The 19,747-nt window shown below is 33.8% G+C and overlaps 1 protein-coding gene across 3 annotated transcripts in view; it reads right to left on the reverse strand.

Annotated features, from left to right (window-relative positions):
* Window positions 1-138: 138 nt before the first annotated feature.
* Window positions 139-19,747, reverse strand: part of MED12L (mediator complex subunit 12L) — a 211,299-nt gene continuing 191,690 nt past the window's right edge. For all 3 annotated transcript variants that reach the window (XM_081955782.1, XM_081955781.1, XM_081955780.1), the window contains 4 exons: window positions 17,487-17,643; window positions 15,671-15,739; window positions 10,503-10,584; window positions 139-7,801 (listed from right to left, as the gene is read on the reverse strand). In XM_081955782.1, the coding sequence (XP_081811908.1) occupies window positions 7,749-7,801; window positions 10,503-10,584; window positions 15,671-15,739; window positions 17,487-17,643 (361 nt within the window). In that variant the 3' untranslated portion in view covers window positions 139-7,748. The remainder of the gene's footprint in view (window positions 7,802-10,502; window positions 10,585-15,670; window positions 15,740-17,486; window positions 17,644-19,747) is intronic.

Below are 19,747 nucleotides of genomic sequence, written 5' to 3' on the forward strand. Positions count from 1 at the left end.
ATGCTATCAAAACTGCATGTGAAGAAATGAAAATGGAAATATTAATTATATTGCCAATTATTGTATGTGAGGAAATATTTTAATATATCATAGATTTTAAAGCATACTATTTATTACCAGTATGCTTTATTGAAAGGCAAGAAACAGTGTTTCTTTTTATGGTCACATGAAATTAATATGATCCAGAATGCTCTTAAAATAACAGAAATAGTATGTCCAAAAATATTGTCCTAGTACTATACGTATTATGTACTAAGCACATGCATATTGTTCTTAAGCTGTCTTCTCAGGGCAAATTTTTAAAATATGCAAGAACGAACATAATTACTAACTAATAGGGAAAACTTAGCTGAGGAAGTGGAAATAGCAAGGACATCAGAAAAAAGTTACCATGTAATATTTGAGATACTCATTCGAAAGGAAACTAAATCTGAATACAATAAATATGTATATTCAACTTTTTAAAAGTCAGATTTTAATAAAGTTAGCAATTATAAAAATGGTTTTGTGTTAGGGAGAAAGTGATGAGAAAGAGAGCTTAAAAATAGTAGGAATTTCTTTAAAGAGGAAATATACTAAAAGAACAATTGCAAATAATTCCAATGACCAACAAATAGAAAACAGCAAAGTAAACCAACGTGGCTACATAACATGTTGAGGAAATTTAATAATTATGAAAGTGAAAATGAAAGAAAAGCCACTCTGACCATCTGACCTGGTGCTATGTGAGTCTTACAAATTCTTTGATATGGTTATTCTGCACCTCTTAGAAGATGCTAATGCTGAAGAACATCTTTGATGGCTAAAAATGACATGTTAAAAACAAAGTAGATCCTTTTAAAATGGACAAATATGTCTAGAAAGGTATGTGTATGGGTGGGGATTGTTATCAAACTCGAGTGCATTACAAAATCATAACTCCCAAAATAAAATTTAAACATTTTATTTAATAAAATTTAAAATTTTAACATCAGCCATCACAATAAAAATTTCAGTAGGATGTGAATGATGGTGGATGGATGGAGAAATGAATGCCTATAGCTTGTTGGCTACTTAAAAGAAATTCCCTTGCCTGATAAGATCAAAATTAACAATAAATTCATACTAAAAATTGACAGATCCTATAAAGCAGTCTGGATCTTTGATTGGGAAGCAGGAATGCACAAGCTTGATTTATCTGAAATATTTTAAGGAAATGTGTATAATTTCTAATGCAGGTAAGTCAATGCTACAGCTTAGCATAAACTATCGTAAAGATGTTGAAGAACTTTATCAGTGTGGAGAGTGGGTTTGGTAAAACAGCGAAATATCAAAATATATTACAATGTAAGTTAAAATCATGACAAATATTATAATCTTTTAAAAATTGTCAAAGTCATTAGGATAACTAATGACTACCTACCTCACTGAATTTTTTGAGTAATGGCTCATGAGTATCTACATTGCTACGAGTACAGTACATGAGTATGTACACTGAATGAAAAATGCAATATAAATCAACCGGGTTGGAGGCTGAATGACATTATTATTGTATATTCAAACTTTCCGTAACAAGAATCGAAGGTCCTTAAGTATTCCTGATCCTTCTTCATATTAATCAGATTATGTGACCACGTAAATATAATCTAATAAAAAGCACATGTCCTCGGCAGTGTTCCAAGATTTCAGAAATAAATAATAGAGTAAGATCCCTTTTGGTTAGAGCCAACAATCATAGATTACACTTTTAGATGTTAAAAATGTGTTCTTGCACTGATCAGATAGGATGACTCTGCACTCAATAGTTTTAATCCATCAGACAGGATAAGTCTGCATTGTGTGATGGTATTTCATGGGAATGATATTGTATAAAGAATTGAGGGTGTATAGGGCTATGCCCCTTCTTTTCTAAATTCCTCACAATAGTATGAATTTTGCATATTCATACTGAAAAATATGAAAGTATACCTGTTACTGAATGATCAAAATATGAAAGTATACCTGTTACGGGATAATCAATAGTGGGAGTTGAGTTCTACAGGCAGAAATTCTTAAATCCCCAAGAACAAAGGGGATGACATCATTGTGTCAGTGAAGGTTTGGATTGTGAGTCTGAATACAAGCCTATTGGAAAAATATAACAGGGAACATGGATAAAGTTGGAGTACTCATGGTGAGTAGCAGTTGTCCAGTGACTGTGTGATGAATCCTCATTGTCCGTACCGGCCAGTAGTCTACATAGACAAACTAAAGAGATCCTATCTGTGCATGCTAGATGTTTCAGGATAGTTGCTATGATGCCAGAATTTAGAGTTGTAATTGTATTTTAGGGTCAATCTCAGTGGGCAGACTAACATGAATTACTGTTTGGACTCCACTTAATTTGTGGTTGTTTCAGTATCAGCCCCTAACAGCTGGAATTCTTCAATTTACAAGCAACTAGGTCTACAGCATAGTAAGGATCTGTCTACAAATTGTCCTCACTGCCTTCCTCACAAACACAACTCTTTGTCAATGCTTTGAAAGAGAGGGTAGTCTTTTTAGGGCATCCATATACAAAATAACTAGAACCTCCAAAATATAGGTAGACATCTTGAATGCAACATTTCAGCTTTGTTCAGAAAGAAGAGCTCTGCTAAATCTGAGCAGCATGCATGGATTCAACTTCTAAAGTTGCTAGTGCATGGGAAGGAAGGAATGAAAAAGAATAGTTGCTACAAGCTTCATGCAGACATGGCTATAAATCTCAGATAACCCATTATTCAGGAATTGTCTTATTTGGTAGAAGTCTTGTAAGAGATGAATCAACAAACTTAGTCTCCTTATTGCACATAAGAATGGAAATCATATAAGCAGAGATTGTCGAATGCAATACACAAAAATCAAACTCATTTATAGGCAAATGCTCCAGGATTTATATTTAATGGCTTTTCTCCCTCTTCTCTTTCTAAATTCATGGTCACCTGCCATTCTCCTGATGACCCTGAAAGACACCTGATTTATTTTAAGAAATAGTTGTTTCTAGCACATCTTCATTCTTTACACAGCCAATCTGACAATTTACTCAGCAAGAACAAATTTTGTCAGGCTTATTTTTTTTTTTTAGATAAATAACTTAATCAGATCCTATTGTGGAACTGAATTATTCTTAGAGTATGGCTCTGGAAACCATACCCTAAGAATAATTCAGAGAAATTGAAATTTCCAGTTTTAAAAATGACAGCAAGACAAAGACTAGGAATTAAGTCCAATTAGGAGAGAATAACGTAAAAGGCCTGTTTAGCTTTCAGAGAAGAAAACTGATAATATTTCAAACAATGAAAACAGTGTTACATATTGAAGAGTAAGAAAAATTAAAATTACAAGAAGACAGTTTGCAGTTGTATCTTAGAAAAATCTTCTTAATCACATAATTCAGCAGTGGAAGCAATTAACAAAATGTGATCACTGTTTGTAGGTTTATTTATGGTAGGTTCACTAAAAGACTACAAGAAGATGATAGGCTGTCATTTGTAGGAAAAACCTGGGCAGGAGATTAAACTCAGTGGTGTCTCCAATGTTATGATTTTATAAACAGTGGCTATAGTTCAGAGGTGGCATTCTGCTGATTCACCCCAGTTCGGGCGAACCAGTAGTGGCGGTGGCAGGAGGCTCTACCCACCTCCCCAGACATCATCACGAATGCTCTACGCATTTGCAAACGTTCTGTGAATGTGCGCGCTAGGTAAGAGGATTTCATGCCTGCTATAATTTAAGTTGTACATTTAAACCTATTGTTTGGAAAGAGGATAAGATAACTTTGTTGCCCAATCATGAGCTTCAATAACCAATATAGCAATATAGCAAGAACCAAGATTCTTGCTATCGTTAATATATAGACTACATATCTTAATTTTTTTCAACTTTGGAGGATATAATTCATTTTTGCTGAGTTTACTTTACACAAGAGTTAGGTGCGTGTGTATGATTGTGTGTGTGTGTGTGTATCCTAATTTTTCTAAATCTATAGTTGTTGCTCTAGAAAGCCAACTTATTTTTCTCCTCAATATGTTAGCTGCTGAAGGACTGGAGTTGCCTACTTTTCATGCCCAGGTAAGAAAAAAGATGAGAATCAACAAACGTTTATACATGGCTAAATTCAACCATTTACTTGACATCTTCATTAATTTTGTTATGTATAACACCAGGAGAAAATCAATATTTCAAGGTTCTCTTAAGAAATTTACTGTTAAAAATGATTTCCTGGTATGAATAAGAATCTCAAGCTGACATTTTCCCTGGCATTATTGTCCTTGAATGTGGTGATTTAAAATGCTACATTTTGAACAAATGTCCTGTAAACCAAGATTTAGTCCACCTATATGTGAATATAAGTACATTGTTATAACCATACCTTAAAATCAAAACATAATATTCTGTTTTGATGTATGATGCAGAATTTACACAATCCTAATTTGTCTATGCCCATCAGACATTCTCCATGCCAATTCCCTTTTCAGAAATATAACTTCAATCTTTTGCAGCCTAAGTGCCTTCCAGATGCATGGATATGGTCTGCCCAAATTGCTCGCCTGCATGGCTACTGCTGATAATTTTGGAAGCATGCATACACATCTGGAGTTTGTTCAGAGTGGGAATAGTTGACTCATATTCTAACTGAAACTTTATAAAGACTCAAGCAGCCCTATTTGGCTTCATATATTATTAAAAATAAAGTAATCAATATTTTTGTAAATTTGCCAGATTCTTATCAGGCACTGGCAACAAAAAGAAGATTTTCACCGTCATTCAGTCTAAGAGCTTCCAGAATAACTATTACAGGAAAAAGAATCTAGAAAAAATAGACCTTTCTTTGAAACCTCCAGCCAATTCTTAGTTTTATATTTCAAATTCCACATCTAAAAAACATATAGTAGTTTCTGGTTTGTATTTTCACTGGATATTCTATGCCAGTTAGAATATTATTAATTCAGATATAAATTTTTAGCAATTTCACCTGATGATAAACCAGACTCTATCCAATGATAAAATCTCAGGACTATCAGTTGATCTCCAGATTTGATGGATTGTTACCAAATAAAACATGAATTGTAGCAAAACTGAAAAACCTACCACCCATCTATAATGCTGGAATGTGCCATCTTTTGCACATTATATATTTAACCAGTGACTAATAGTAATAAATATTCTGCATTTGTTATAATTGCACAGTGACAACAAAGAATATAAAATCGGCAATTTGTTGCAATACCAAATATTTTTAAAATATATTTACAACTATTAATTATTTTTAAGAAAACAAAGTCTATACTAAGGAAAATAGGCATGGTTTCATTTCAAAGGTAAATAATGTTATACATTCAAATTACAAGAAATTTTAAAAGTTTTTTTTCACAATGTGCAACCAAAATGTTTTCACAGTGTACATAGTAATTCACAGAAGTATTTATTACCCTAAATATTCTCATATCATTATGAGAAGATAGAAATGCATTGGCTTGGTGTTGCAAGTTCAAATTTTATTCTATATCAATGGACTGATTTGCTTAATAGACATTATTTCATCCATAGTAATCCTTACTGTAATTCTATCACAAGAAAATTTATAGTTATGACAGAATACGTGGTAAAATAGTCTCAAATATTTTAAATATGCCCTACATGAAACACATTCAAAAATTTGTTCATCTAACTCTAAAAATACTCAAAATTCACAAAACAGTTTCTTCTATTTAGTCTTTACCCAAATATGAGCAAATATCACTTCCACAAAGTTAAAATAGTTTCTATTTCAGATATAAATTTGTTGAATAATATAGTTGTGCTTGTGCAGCAAATTTATAAATACAGATGTATTTACATAAATAAAATCAATGTTTTTAACTTCTGAATACCAATCATACAAAATGAAAAGTCATTATTCTAAGGCTCAGACACTAAAGCCGAGTTCTTACAAACAATCAATACGGTGGATAAATATTAGATTCTACCATTGGGATAACCAAACCTGAATTCTACGGTATAACATCAGTTACTACTTGATGATTCATTACAAAATGTACCTCCTCACAAAGCTAACACTGTAGGCATGCCTCCTTAATATATTAGTTGCCATTATATAGCACATGGGTGTCAAACTTGCAGTGACACCTTGCTACCACGTGACATATCGTGACATTTTCCCCCTTCACAGAGTTGGGGTAGATGTAGCCTGCACATGACATATCCAGCCCATGAACTGACAGTTTGACACCCCTGATATAGCAGCTTTTTTTTAAACTCCCCATTTGAGACATTTTGTAATGAAAGCCCTAGCTGCAATAAATATCATCAGTTATTGGTTTTCCATTGGATCTGCACTTAATAAATCAGTGGAACAATTTGCTTCCAGAAGTTGTGGTTGTTCCAACCCTGGAGGTTTTTAGGCAGAAATTGGGCAACCATTTGTTTGTAATCGTATAAGTTTTCCTTCTTGAGCAGGGGGTTGGACTAGAAGACCTCCAATATCCCTTCCAACTCTGTAATTCTGAATCCCTTCCCTTTCTCTTATACCAACAGTCTATGACATGTTAAAGTATAGGACAGGCTTCTATTTATAGAATATTTCTCATCTATGAAAACATGCATATAGATATAAACCTTCACACATACACACACATGCATGCATATGTCTACATGTCTAGATGTGCACATATGCATGCATGCATGCTTCATACACAAACACACATATACATACATTCTCTGGCATGTTGAATGCTCCAATTACTAGAGAAAGCACTAATCCTAACAGATCTCTTCATGGTAGTCAGAATCCTATTACCTATTGAAAAATTGAAATAGTTCTTGAAATTATTTTAGATCATTCATAGACTACGAAATAGCAAAAGGCCATTTTAATATCTAGTGAACTATCTAGTGAAAACCTTAGGAGTATGTTCTCTGGAAACAGAGAAAGCAATCTGAAAGAAATAATGCTTCTTATCTATCTAAAGGTGCAAGCTGTAATTCTTTAAAGAAAGGGCATAATTTACATCACACAAATGTTAGCAGTGAAAGGATATGGATAGTAATCACCCTGTACTAGGTTATAGCCTGAAATCAGCTGTGACATCTCCAATACCAGCTAACAATTCCTCCCCCTCCTCTCGAATTAAGATGCACAGTGATAATTGAGGCTTTGAAATCACAATTTGATTATTTGCATGTCGTCACTGAAAAATAAATTTAGCAATTTGATTAGTGTTAAATTATGGCTGCAGATCAAGAACTGTGGAGTCCATTTGGAACCCAATGTACTTAGCATAGGACGTGAAAAAAAATGCCATTCCTATATAAATATACAGACGACCAAAAATTAGCAAATGGGGGGGGGGGAATAATTAATAAATATATAAATAAACAAACAAATAAATAAAGGTGTCTTTTTAGTCAGCATTTGGTCCAGCGCAGTATTAATTATTTTGTATTTTTTTTAAAAAAAACTTTTTTTTTTGCACAAAGAAGAAATAGTCAGGATTTTTCACCCTCTTGGGAAAAAAAACTCTTAAAGCACCAAATCCATATATTTTGCAGCCACAGGTTAAGTCCCACATAATTTATATTTCTGTAATTTGCTACAGGCAAAACGATAACATAAAATCTTCTATTTCTTACATATTCACATTATTGGCAATGCACACACACACAACTGGGGGGAGTAATTAGTGCAACAAATTCCGCTCTCCCTGTTCTTCAGTGCAAATACTTTCTCTTCCTGACATTTTTCAGATTCAGAAGTGTGGAAGATGACTGTATGGATTCATACCTTGCTGGGGCTGGTTACCTAAGGAGCAAAAACATAAAAATGCTGTAATGTCATCAAATTAAAATCCCATACAGCAGGTCAAAATGTATTTCCAGGTAACAATTATGGGGCGAAATATAGAAAGCCTTAATTTGAAACAGACATGAACTTTACATGCCTACAATTCAAATAATCATTATTCAAAGGCATGGGCATGGGGCAATGTATATATTTTGAAATCTAAGGAGTATAACATTTACTTTAATGTTAAATGCTGCAAGATAAGATATAGATTTTGCATATTTAAGAGAGAAAAAACATATACATACTCAAAGTGGATTTTTTTTCTAAAGCTCTTTTTATTAGTTTATTTTTTTAAGAATCTTAATGTTCTGGTTCCACTCACCTCATAAAATCTTCATACTGCTCATATACATCTCCTGTCACTTAAGGCTAGGGGAAACTAATGGTTAATAAATAAGGACTAAAGGCAAAATATGAAAACCTTTGGCAATAACCAAAGATGCTAATCTCCAGAAGACCAAGTGTGAGTATATTTGGATTGCTCATGGTATGATCCTTCTGTTGGAATTTCTCAAGGTGGAAGTTGTTTTTGAATGGACTCAATATTTCATGACTCCCATGGCAACCATGACTTTGGCTAAGGTGATCTCTATTCCAATTTATACAGAAGGTCATATACTGCTTCTTATCCATATTTCAGAACAGATGAGGCATGAAGATGGAAGACCTTTGTCATGGTCTGGTCATTTTCTAGTCAACATATGAATGATTGGAGTCTTTAATCTCTGAAAGGATGGAGAACTAATTTAGACTGGTCCACCTCTAGTATATTATAGATATGACAATCCTGGGCTTTAAGAGTCATTGAGAATTTGTCTCCCCAATTGATTGGTAGGTAGTTCCATCACAGAACATGCCCATCCATGCCTCCTCCACCTACTTTGGGCGGTGATGAATGCTTCCTTGAAGAGGATTTTGAAAAACTGGTAAGGTATTAGCTTCAAAGGATTCTTGATGAAATGCACCATTTGAATCATTTCCTTCAGTTTCAAATTTGAACTTGAGACTGAAGCTACATTGTCACTCTTATGGTTGATCTTCATTAGGATCTGGTTGGAATGTACCCTTTCTAATCCTATGGGATTCAATAGCATTAATCATTGTATCCTTCTGAAAAACCCATAAGAGTTGCGGACACTGATGGTTTCCAATGGACTAATGGGGAAATAATAGTCTAATCTTTGGTTTCTCCGTGATAAATGCTACAGGACTTAACATTTTCTAATATGTTACTAAGCTTCTATATGAAAATATATATGTTTGGGTGAGAGCATCCAGTGATATGTGGTGAGGCTATCATCAATATGATGATGATACACATTGATCTGTGGCTGGACAAGAGATACTATGGAGATCTTTATTTAATGTTTGGAAGCTATAAGCAACTAGATGTTACAAAACCAGCTTGAATATAATTTATTTATTTAAAACACTTAAATCGCCAACCCTCTTGTACTAAATCCTGGGCAGCTTACAACCCCTCCCATCTGCCAAAAAAATAAAACATCTATTTACAGTAAATTCTGCTCATGTTTAAACAGCCAAGTATGTTGGTTTTTGATTGGTCTCATTCCCCCTGAAGGAACAAGTCTGTAACTTGAGGGTTCACTCATGCCTCTTACTTAAGCAACACGTAAAGCCTACAGCTTGTGGGAGGGACATTGTTCAGCTTTGCCTGACGTATAGTTATGATTTCTCTTGAACTGAAATAGCCTTGGCACCTGTATCTAACATCTTTCTTACCTCATGCTTAGGCTACTACAGTGCTCTTTACTTGGGACTGCCCTTGAAACTATTTGAAAACAACAATGGAAACTTGGTTCACAATAAGGCTGCTTATAAATGCTCTACAATTGCATCACAGGAATGATTACCAATAGATTTTCCAAGTCCAAAATACTAGTGTTAACACATATGTCATTAATATATCTTGACACACTGTCTGCCATGGTCAAAATCTGCCCATCCTGTATAAACATTCTGACAGAAGATATTTGGGGTCTCTGTGTCGCAACGAGTCAAGACTGGAAACACATATTTTAAGTGGCAGCTCCAGAATTATGAAAGAGCTTGACCCTGAGATAGATCAACTCTCAGCCTGTTTGATTTCTGCAAAGTTCTAAAAATGATCTTATTTAGATAGACATTTAGAATCTATTGCTGTTTTGGATTTGAACTGGAAAATCTTTGGCATGTTGGGTTCAGTAACATTGTTTCATTGGAGATTTTACTTCTGTAAATTGTCTAGAGCCTTGTAATAGGTCAGTATATAGGTCTGTAATAAATACATTAATTACTTATATTATTAGTTGGTTAGCTACTTAGCTACGTAATCTTGAATGTATATGAGTAGATCTCCATCCATTATTTTAATAACCACATGAAAAATAATTTTATATGCAAGTAGGTTGACCACCAATCCATGGCAAATAAGCTGAAATACAATATTTAAAACATTCTTACTAAACAGCAGTGTGCATAGATGTAGTTTGTAAGGTAGGGGCTTTATCACTAACAACATTCTTTTACTCTCCAGCAACGATAGCCAGATTTATTATTTAACCATAATGAGTTGGCAGTTAACTGTTTTCCAAATATGCAAAAGCCCAGATGGAAAGAAGCAGAAAAGAATCTTTATCTAATGCTACATACTTACTTGACAGTTGTTTTTGGAGTTGTCTGACTAGAGCAGCTGTCTGTTGTTGCTGCTGTGTCTGCTGCAAACCTTGTCTTGGGAACTGCAATATTCAACATCAGAAAAAATTAGCAAATTACTCACAGAGACATGTACATTGTCTTCCTAATCTCTTGTCTCCTGGGAAAGTAATGAGAAAGTGCTCATTTCCTATGGACTTTTTTTCTCTGGCAAATATCTATCCCTAACCAAATAAGATTTTTTTTTCTCCACTAAGGATCCTCAAAGGCTTTAGGGTTTTGAATTTTTAAATTTATAAATATCTAATGTTTTCAAGACAACCAAAACTCTTTTAGTAGATATTATAATTTACCTTCTTAAATCAGATTGTTTATTGAACAGATGGCCAACTGAACAGAGTCAAACTTGCCAGTTTTGCTCATTCTCATTCACCATCACTACTAACAGGTAATAAAATAACATAAATACACAATGTCTCAATGTCTCAGTTGCATGGCTACAGAATGTTGAAGTAAAGCTAAGGGATGTAGCAGTATAGGACAAGTGGCACAAGTGCAGGTAGTCCTTGATTTATAACCATAATGGAACTGCCATCTGTGACCGCTGTCAAACATATTGAATAGTACAATTTTATAACCTTTTTGCAATGGTCATAAAAAACATATATAGTGTTTGTTAAATAAACCAATGTTTTTTCATTGAAACCATTATAATTAATACACACACACACACACACCTATAAAATAAAGAGCCAGTTTTGGTCTAGTGGTTAAGGCACCTGGCTAGAAATACAGATATGTTTGCCACCTTGAAATATTCGTGAAAATAATAAAGGCGGATATAAACAAACAAATAAATAAAAATGGAGATAAGTACCAAGCTCTGGCACAACCATCATAAAATATGGTCATGTGACCATGACAGGCTGCTAATTGTGATCTTTCATGCTGCCATTAAGTCCTCAAGTATACCTTGATCAGGACACAAAGGGCAGGTAGTATCCATATTGTCAGGTTTCCAACAAATGCCCTAATTGATTCATGAACCTTGAGTCAAATTTCAAAAGAAAACCAGTCATTTATTAGGAGCATTTTGGCAATGCCTTTTTCGCATTCAGATCTTAGCCTTATTTGAATTGTAGCTGAATTTTACCCCTGTTCCTTCCCTCCCCTCAGTCTGTGTCATAAATCACATTCCCCTTCCAAGTCTGCTGTGGTAATCTGAAATCCGATTCTAGCCGAAATTATGTGTGGAATGTGCACCCCGCTTTCCTCAGTATGGCAACTTTAGGAGTTGACACATATGTTGTCTGCATGTCACCACAATTGCAAAGGGCAGAAGCCACCAGATAGCCCCATTTGTTCAAGGTGGTCAGTTAACAATCCACAATTCTTGCCTAAGAACAGCAACCAGAATTTGGGATTGCTAAATGATGCAGTCACGTGGTATCTTGCTTTATGACTGCACTAAAAACAACAATTCCGGACCTCATAATGGTGAGAAGTCAAGGACTACCTGGGCTTTACTTTTCCAACATAATGAAATAGACAGATAACTCTTATAAAATATTCATGTCCAATAAAGTAGAGTTTTTTTGATACATTAAACTCATCTCAAGATATTAAGAAGCACGGTTCATATTATTTGAATTTCTTAAATGTTAATTTGTTAGAATGGTTATTCTTTATGCTAGAATTTTCACAAATAATTGATATTTATCTTAATAATGTTGCTTTATACAAAGGGCCATAAATGAACAATAATCCAAAATATATACTACAGTAATATTGACACCAATTCATATGTTTTCAATGCAGTCAAAACTGTGCAGTGAAGCTATGTTTTATGTAAATATATTGCCATTTCACACTTTGGGTGAAGTGCATGTAGCCTGTGGGATGTGAACCCTGTGCTAACTGATAAAACTTTCGATTAGTATTATTTTCTTAATGACTGTATGAATCAGGTGAAAATATTACAAGTTATGAGATAGATAGAATAGCAGCATCTGTTAATTCAGAACTGCCCTTATACTTAAAACTGAAAATGAACAGGAAATCCTAAAACGCTCAAGCCAACTCATTTTGGACTTGTCTGCATTCACTAAAGCCAAATGCACTTTAAAGACTAAAATTAAACTCGTACAATCCTGGAAAAAAATGCTAAACAAAGTTATCCAGGATATCTGATAGATTCTTATGATCTAAGAGGAGTTTAGAGTAGATTAGCCAAAATGTGCTCTCAGAGTGTGATAGGGGAAAAATATCAAACCTTTTGAGATAAGTTATCAGGTGTACAAGTCAGAAAAAATAGCACTTTTGTTTTTTTCCCTTCTTTTTTATCTTTATGTCTGATCCCCTGTTAAATGGTTAAGGCATTTTTATAATCAAAACTATTCAGCTATATTTCAATATTTTCTCTTAAATATTAACACCCACTACTTAAATTAGTTTTTTTTAATGTGATCTGCTTAAATGTGAAAAAAGTCAACTAAAACTTATATAACAGAAAGTTGATTTTATGTACACACACACACACACACACACACACACACACACTTCTAGTTATCATGCTTAGCTATAAAAATCGAGATATAAATTTACAGAATAATCAAAATGAAGTATTTAAATAATAGAAGAATTAAGATAAATGAAAATAATATCCACTCTTGTAATTTAAATCAAATGCAATCATGAAACGGTATAGGGTTTCCTGCCTAGGCAGGGGATTGAACTAGAAGACCTCCAAGGTCCCTTCCAACTCTACTATTGTATTGTATTGTATTGTATGTTATGGACTCAGAAAATTAGGGGGGTGGGGTAAACTTGCCCACAGGCTGGCTAGAAAGGCCCCAAATGTTGTACTAGCTTGATTTTAATTTCTTGCCTGCCAAAGCACATTGGTATTTTCAAAACAAAGCAAACTCCATAAAATTTAGTGTATCAGGATACTAAGCCAAGATAACAATTAACTGAAGAGTTCAATTAGGGATAAAAGCTCTCTTTCATCCCTAATAAACAGAAAATAAAATTGTAAAAGAAGAAAATTCTTGAAAAATCGTAGTCTCTGTTTCATACTTGAATTGTGTACTTTAAAGCCATATTTTAACATAAAGTTACCTGAAGTTGCTAGTTATTGAAATTTGAATTTGACTATGACTGCCAGGCATTTAAATGAGGCCTGGCAAACAATAAATATTGCGACTGTTGCTATTCATTATTCTAGGATGTGAATGATGAATGTTTTGTGTGACAGAATATGTCGTATCGCAAAACTCAATGTGAAACTCAGAAGCATGTAGATACTAAGGAAACTGCATAAATGATCTTTAACATTCAATATATTCAGAAGGTGCAACATTTGAACATTCAGAACCTGGGTGGCGGGATGAGGATTTGGAAGAGCACCATTAATCAGTGGTGCTTTCTGCAATTTTTGTTCAATTGATCAGAGTGCATCCAGATTGCCTATTTAACATGCTTTCCTGATCTATGAGGCAGCACATAGTATGCTGGCATGATTTCCTCTGTCTACATAGGTGGTCTCTAATGTGCCTCAGTGAGAAGACCAGAAGTGATTCTCTCCTGTTTTCTGCATAGCTCATTTAACTGCTGGAGAGAAAAAAACACCCATCAATCATTGCCCTTAATATGGACGGTGGCTGGAGAGGAGCCAAGTTTTAATAGCTGGTTAGAGCCATCTGTGTGCCAATAGAGCCAATAGATGTGTTTAGCCATCTGTTTGAAAGTAAGTACTGTTTTAGCAACCTCATTATCAGCTTTGCACAGAAAAGACAGGCTCTGATCTGCCACTTTTTCTGGCAATAATGGGGCTATCATCTAAATGATGTGCTTATCCACTTGTGTTCTAATCTACAAGACATTCTCTCTTTGAAACATTCACGTTTCCATCATGCAAGTATCTTCTGACTTTGTTCCAATAGACTAAAACTGGAATTCTAAAGGTTATTTCCTTTGGAAAATTCAAAAATGAAATTTCTGGCCATTTATGAAATGTGAAGGCAATATGTTAATGTGGATATTTGTCCCTTGCTTTAGAAATTGAGCAACTGTTCCCAGATGTGTATTTTGGCAAAACAAAAACATGATTTTTATAGTTAAATCACTCTTTTCTTATACAGAAGCATAGATTAAATGCTTCTCAACTGATCCTCTAAATCAAAATAAATAAAATGTATTAACACAGTGTCTAAATTCATTTGTTTAGGTCTGTGAGAAATTTAAAGCAAAACTAAACAGACATTTTCAATAAATGGATAGAAGAAGTTGAATGTTGCTGCACAATATTTGGCTAAAGAGAATGGATCCTTAAAAATGTTCCCTAAGTATTTGGAGCATGAATTGCTAGCTTTTATTTCTTTCTAAAACTTTAGTACTTCTTGGAATAGCCAGGTGATCACATAAGCATCTTACCATTGTGTTGTTTATTCTATGAAGTGCTAACGTTGTAGGAAAGATAATTGCTTTACTCTCAATAATAAGGGCACATGAAACATTTACAAAGTGAAAAGGCAAATAGACCTCCCCTGACAAGGTCTCCTGCACCTCCCTTGAGAATTTTTTAAATAAATTAATCTAACCCTCTAAAAGAAATAGTACAAATAAGTCTTTTTCAGTGGAAGTAGAAATTATCAAGCATAGAGGGCAGAGGGCAGCAGTATTATAACACAGTTTATCAGGAGGTTGATTATCATCATTCAAATTAAATACATTTTTAGCAGCTATAAATATGATTTAAGCAGACTAGTAGTGAAATTTATAGATACCTAATCCACTAGATGGAGTATTTGTACAAGCATTAAAATATATATATACACAGTTACTATCACAATGTTTCAGAAAGAATATCTACTTCCTAAATATGGGAAGCATTATATGGGTAATATTCCAAACAATAATTACCCCGTTAGAAAATTTACAGAACACATACTATAGAGTAGCCTATTTTTTTTACACTTGAGACAGAAATAGACATTCAAAGCCACTTCACTCTTATTATTGTGAGTGTCTTCTTATATCAATTCCATCTTTCTCCAAGAACATGGAAACAAATAGCAGTAATTAGTGGGACATGCTAGTTTAACCCCTATGACTTTCTATATTGTGGAAGAACTCCAGAATATGGTTTATTATGAATATTTGTCTTACGAAAGATTGTTGTTGAGGCTGCATTGCTTGAAGGCTAATGATTTGTTGTTGATTCTGTTGCTGCTGAAGCTGAAAAAAGAAGAAAAAAGGAAAATGATTACAATTCTGTTTACCTTTAAAAAAAAGTTGTAAGTCTTTCTTAGAGTCAAGCTTCATCCTACTGAACATGTTAAGATATCCATTTTCCTGGTAGCACTATGGAAATTGTCTTGGGATGTTTTTGCAATAATAAGGCAATAACAGTGCCAACTTTCAAAGGATGACAAATCTTGTAGTTGATCAATAAATGTCCTTGTAGAAGCTAGAATTCAGATTTTTTCCCCAGTTGGATTGGTCATTTACAGACATTAGACTGAGAGCCACATGTCCAGATTAACTCCCCTCTCCCCAGTTTGAGAGCATATAATGCAGCAACATTCTGCCCTAAGAAACATTGCTTTTTAAGAGTTGCATTCACAAACTATAATTCTGTATTTTAGAATTCCTCCTAGCTGCCACCTTTGTGGTGCTTAATAAATGATCAGAATTAATTCTCCTTTCACCAGTCTTTGTCCAGTTTTTCTAATTAAATCATCTATAAATTTCCACAACTTTAAGTTGTTCAACTTGTAATAAAGATCTTTCTGGAGATAGGAGAAGATGGGGAAAGATTTCAAGCTTATGTAGACATACCTATAGGAAGAACGAATATTGTTCAATGCAGTATTTCCTGAGCTTTGCATACATTGCAGAAGAAAAGATATGGTAGATTATGGTAAGAAAAAGTCAGGAGTAGGGTAGGAGTAGCTAATACATTTTTTCAGCTAATAGATTTTTATTAAAAGGAATAACCTTTTGTGAGTTGTAGACCACCATCAGATGGCTAGACTGATAAAGGATTTAAAGTGAGGTGCGGCTGGAGAAGACAGATCGGTTGTGAAGATGCAGGTTACATATACTGTAATTCATATTACTGGGATCTTATCAATTAATTGCAATGTATTAAAAAGCACATTATATTTGTTGGAATCTTTAGAGATTGTCTTAAAAATTTGAATGCATGTGTATTTAGCAATATTTCCCTTAGGGGTTATATTAAACTTTATATTATACATTTTATATTATATTAATTTTTTACAAGATGGCCATTTTAAGGCCTGACAGCATAGACTGTCTTGGGAATGGGTTATTAATGTCCTCAAGCCTACGAAGTAGACCTAATCAAGAAACTAGATCCACAAAAAGGCTATAATTGAGCCTCGGTGGTGTAGTGGTTAAAGTGCAGTACTGTAGGCTAATTCTACAGACTGCCATCTGCCTGCAGTTTGGCAGTTCAAATCTCACCAGGCTCAAGGTTGACTCAGCCTTCCATCCTTCCGAGATTGGTAAAATGAGGACACAGATTGTTGGAGGCAATATGCTGACTCTGTAAACTGCTTACAGAGGGCTGTAAAGCACTGTAAAGCGGTATATAAGTCTAAGTGCTATTGCTATTGCTATTGCTATCATTGTAATTGTTGTTTTTCTACAATGTTCCCAAACTGCACTACTGAAAGGCTAAAGTAGACTTAGTAAGGGCTTTAATCCTTTCCTGTGATCCCAGGCTTCTACAATTTACTATTATGAGGAATTATGAAGTTAAGTAATAGAAGATAGTGCTCTTGTAGAAAGGTCTCTAATTAAGAGGAGGGCCATCACCATTCTGAATAAGCATTTTAGAGTAGACACTGCATATTGACATAATGGAGCATTACCTGTTCAAATATTGTCCTATGAACACCGTGATCATTGTAATAAAAATAATCATTTCTAACCGACAAAATTAAAGACACCAAACCTGAAGGAATCTTTGTTGCCGAATTTGCTGTTGCCTCTGTCTCATCTGTTCCTGAGACACCTGGACAGAGTAAAGATTTGCCTGGGTAGATGTGGCTGATACTGCATCCAGGGGTCCTCCAACCAAGTTATTCTGCTGCAAAGACTGGTGAACTGAACTGAAATACATTTTTTAAAAAACATAGTTTCCAGGTATGAAAAATAGAAGTAAAAAAAATAAAATTTGTGAAATTAACCATTTCATTTCAAAAATAGTCCATTTTACTTTTGTCTGTAGGGTAATTGGTGATAGTTGAAGTTTGAAGATATTGAAGATACATCTGAGCATACAACTATTGCTTGATTGTAATAATAGGTTTAACATGGTTGTTCACTATATTGCTTTTCTTATGCACTGCTCATAGAGTTTTTCCTTTTCTACAAATATTGTAAAATAAATGAGTTCAATGTTCTATAAGAGCATGAAACAATTTCAGTGGAGTATCACTGACAAAAAGCAATACATGGATATTAATAAAATATTGATAAATTAAACAGATGCATATTAAAGTTCCGTTTCTCAGCTAAAATTTGTAAATAATTTCTTTTATTTAAATCACTTTCACCCCATAATAGAACTACGATGAAACTTTTCTGAAACACTGAATAAATTCTGAATAAATCTTTACTATGGTCAAAGACCATCAATACGCATTACTTTTTACAATATATTAAAAAAGTACTGACATTAAAATATATATTTAAAATATTGACATTAAAAGTGGATCGTAACATACATGTTCTCAAACTGTTCGGGTCACTCCCTGGTTTACATGGATGAAAAGCCGATAAGCATGGGAGTAAATACAATCAATGTACATTTGAAAGTGAGTTGCCATGCTATGCTAAATCAGAATTTAATTTCTTTGGTTTTAGCTTAGTAATGTTATGTAAACTCCAACATTATAGTTCATAAACTATGATTTATAAATTGTCATGTTGCATGAATATGGTCAATTGTGAATTCATTATAAAACAAAATGATAAACTGTAGTTAAAATAAACCATACATTAGCAAAGGATACTTCCATCTTAAATATCCGTCTACCTTAAGGATTGAAATGTGATCATTATGAAATAAAGACAGCTTTGAGAAACAAGAAATTAGCATGTTTTCTCTTTTTCTGCTCAGTGTGTACTGATATTGACATCTTTACACACTAATCAGAAAAGATATTGATGCATGTGAGACTGGAAAATTGTGAACTCTCAGCAGAATAGCAATTTAGTTGCAATTTAGATTAAGATGGAAAACTAGAAAGAAGAGATTAAGCTTCACTGAGTTTAAATAGATGATTCCGGGGGAAATCAAACTTTTCTAAAATATTATAGAGAAAAGTCAGGGCTGACTTTCATATATAATAGCTCTCTCAGAAAAGATATATAAATCCTATTTATATCAAAAGATTTCTGAAAAAGCAATATATTGTAGACCGCATGATAATATAGAAAATTATTCCACTGCAGAAGTCGTTTATACCCAAATGTGTTTTACATGCAGTTTTCTACTTAACAATTCTTTACTCTGATATTCATATTAAAGATGGAAATGTGGGGTCCTGATACCCTCTGGATTTCGCTTTCTTGTAGAGGCTTCATTAGCAAACTAGATAACTTCACGTCTGCTAGAGATTCACCAAGCTCAGAGGGCTTCAAGGACGTCACAGTTCACAGCTTCCTGAGATACAAATATTCTCTTCTAAAGATAGAAATAAAAATCAGTTTGTCTAAAAATGTAGATAGCTGAGAGCTGGATGATATATTAAATTAAAAATATTAGTCTCAAGTTATATTGAGGTCTCAAGAGATTTGTACCAATTCCAAAATTATCTGAATAAAATTTGAAAGCTTCACATGTGCTTTCCTGTGGACACAATAGCGAGTTCTGCTACTGCCAGAGAAGCAAGATTTCAACATTGCCTTGTTAAAATTAATTTGTTAAAAATAATATTTATGACTTTTATAGAAAATAATTGGAAAATGGAGATATGTTTCAAGTACAGCCAATTATAATTTATATTTATTGCCTATATGTAATAAGGATGTGCAAGTATTAATTAGTAAATTGAACTTTTAAGTCAAAGATGTGAATTTTTCATTTTACAGCTTGCAAAAACATTTAATGGGAATAACAAGAAATTCGGGAGGCTGTGCTTTAAACATCATTTCAAGAGAAAGCCTCAGTAATGCTACAAGAACTTAGTATTCCATTCAGCAGATTAA

The sequence above is a fragment of the Natrix helvetica genome (assembly GCF_964273705.1).
Source record: "Natrix helvetica genome assembly, chromosome: 5".
In the NCBI taxonomy this organism is placed as follows: domain Eukaryota; kingdom Metazoa; phylum Chordata; class Lepidosauria; order Squamata; family Natricidae; genus Natrix; species Natrix helvetica.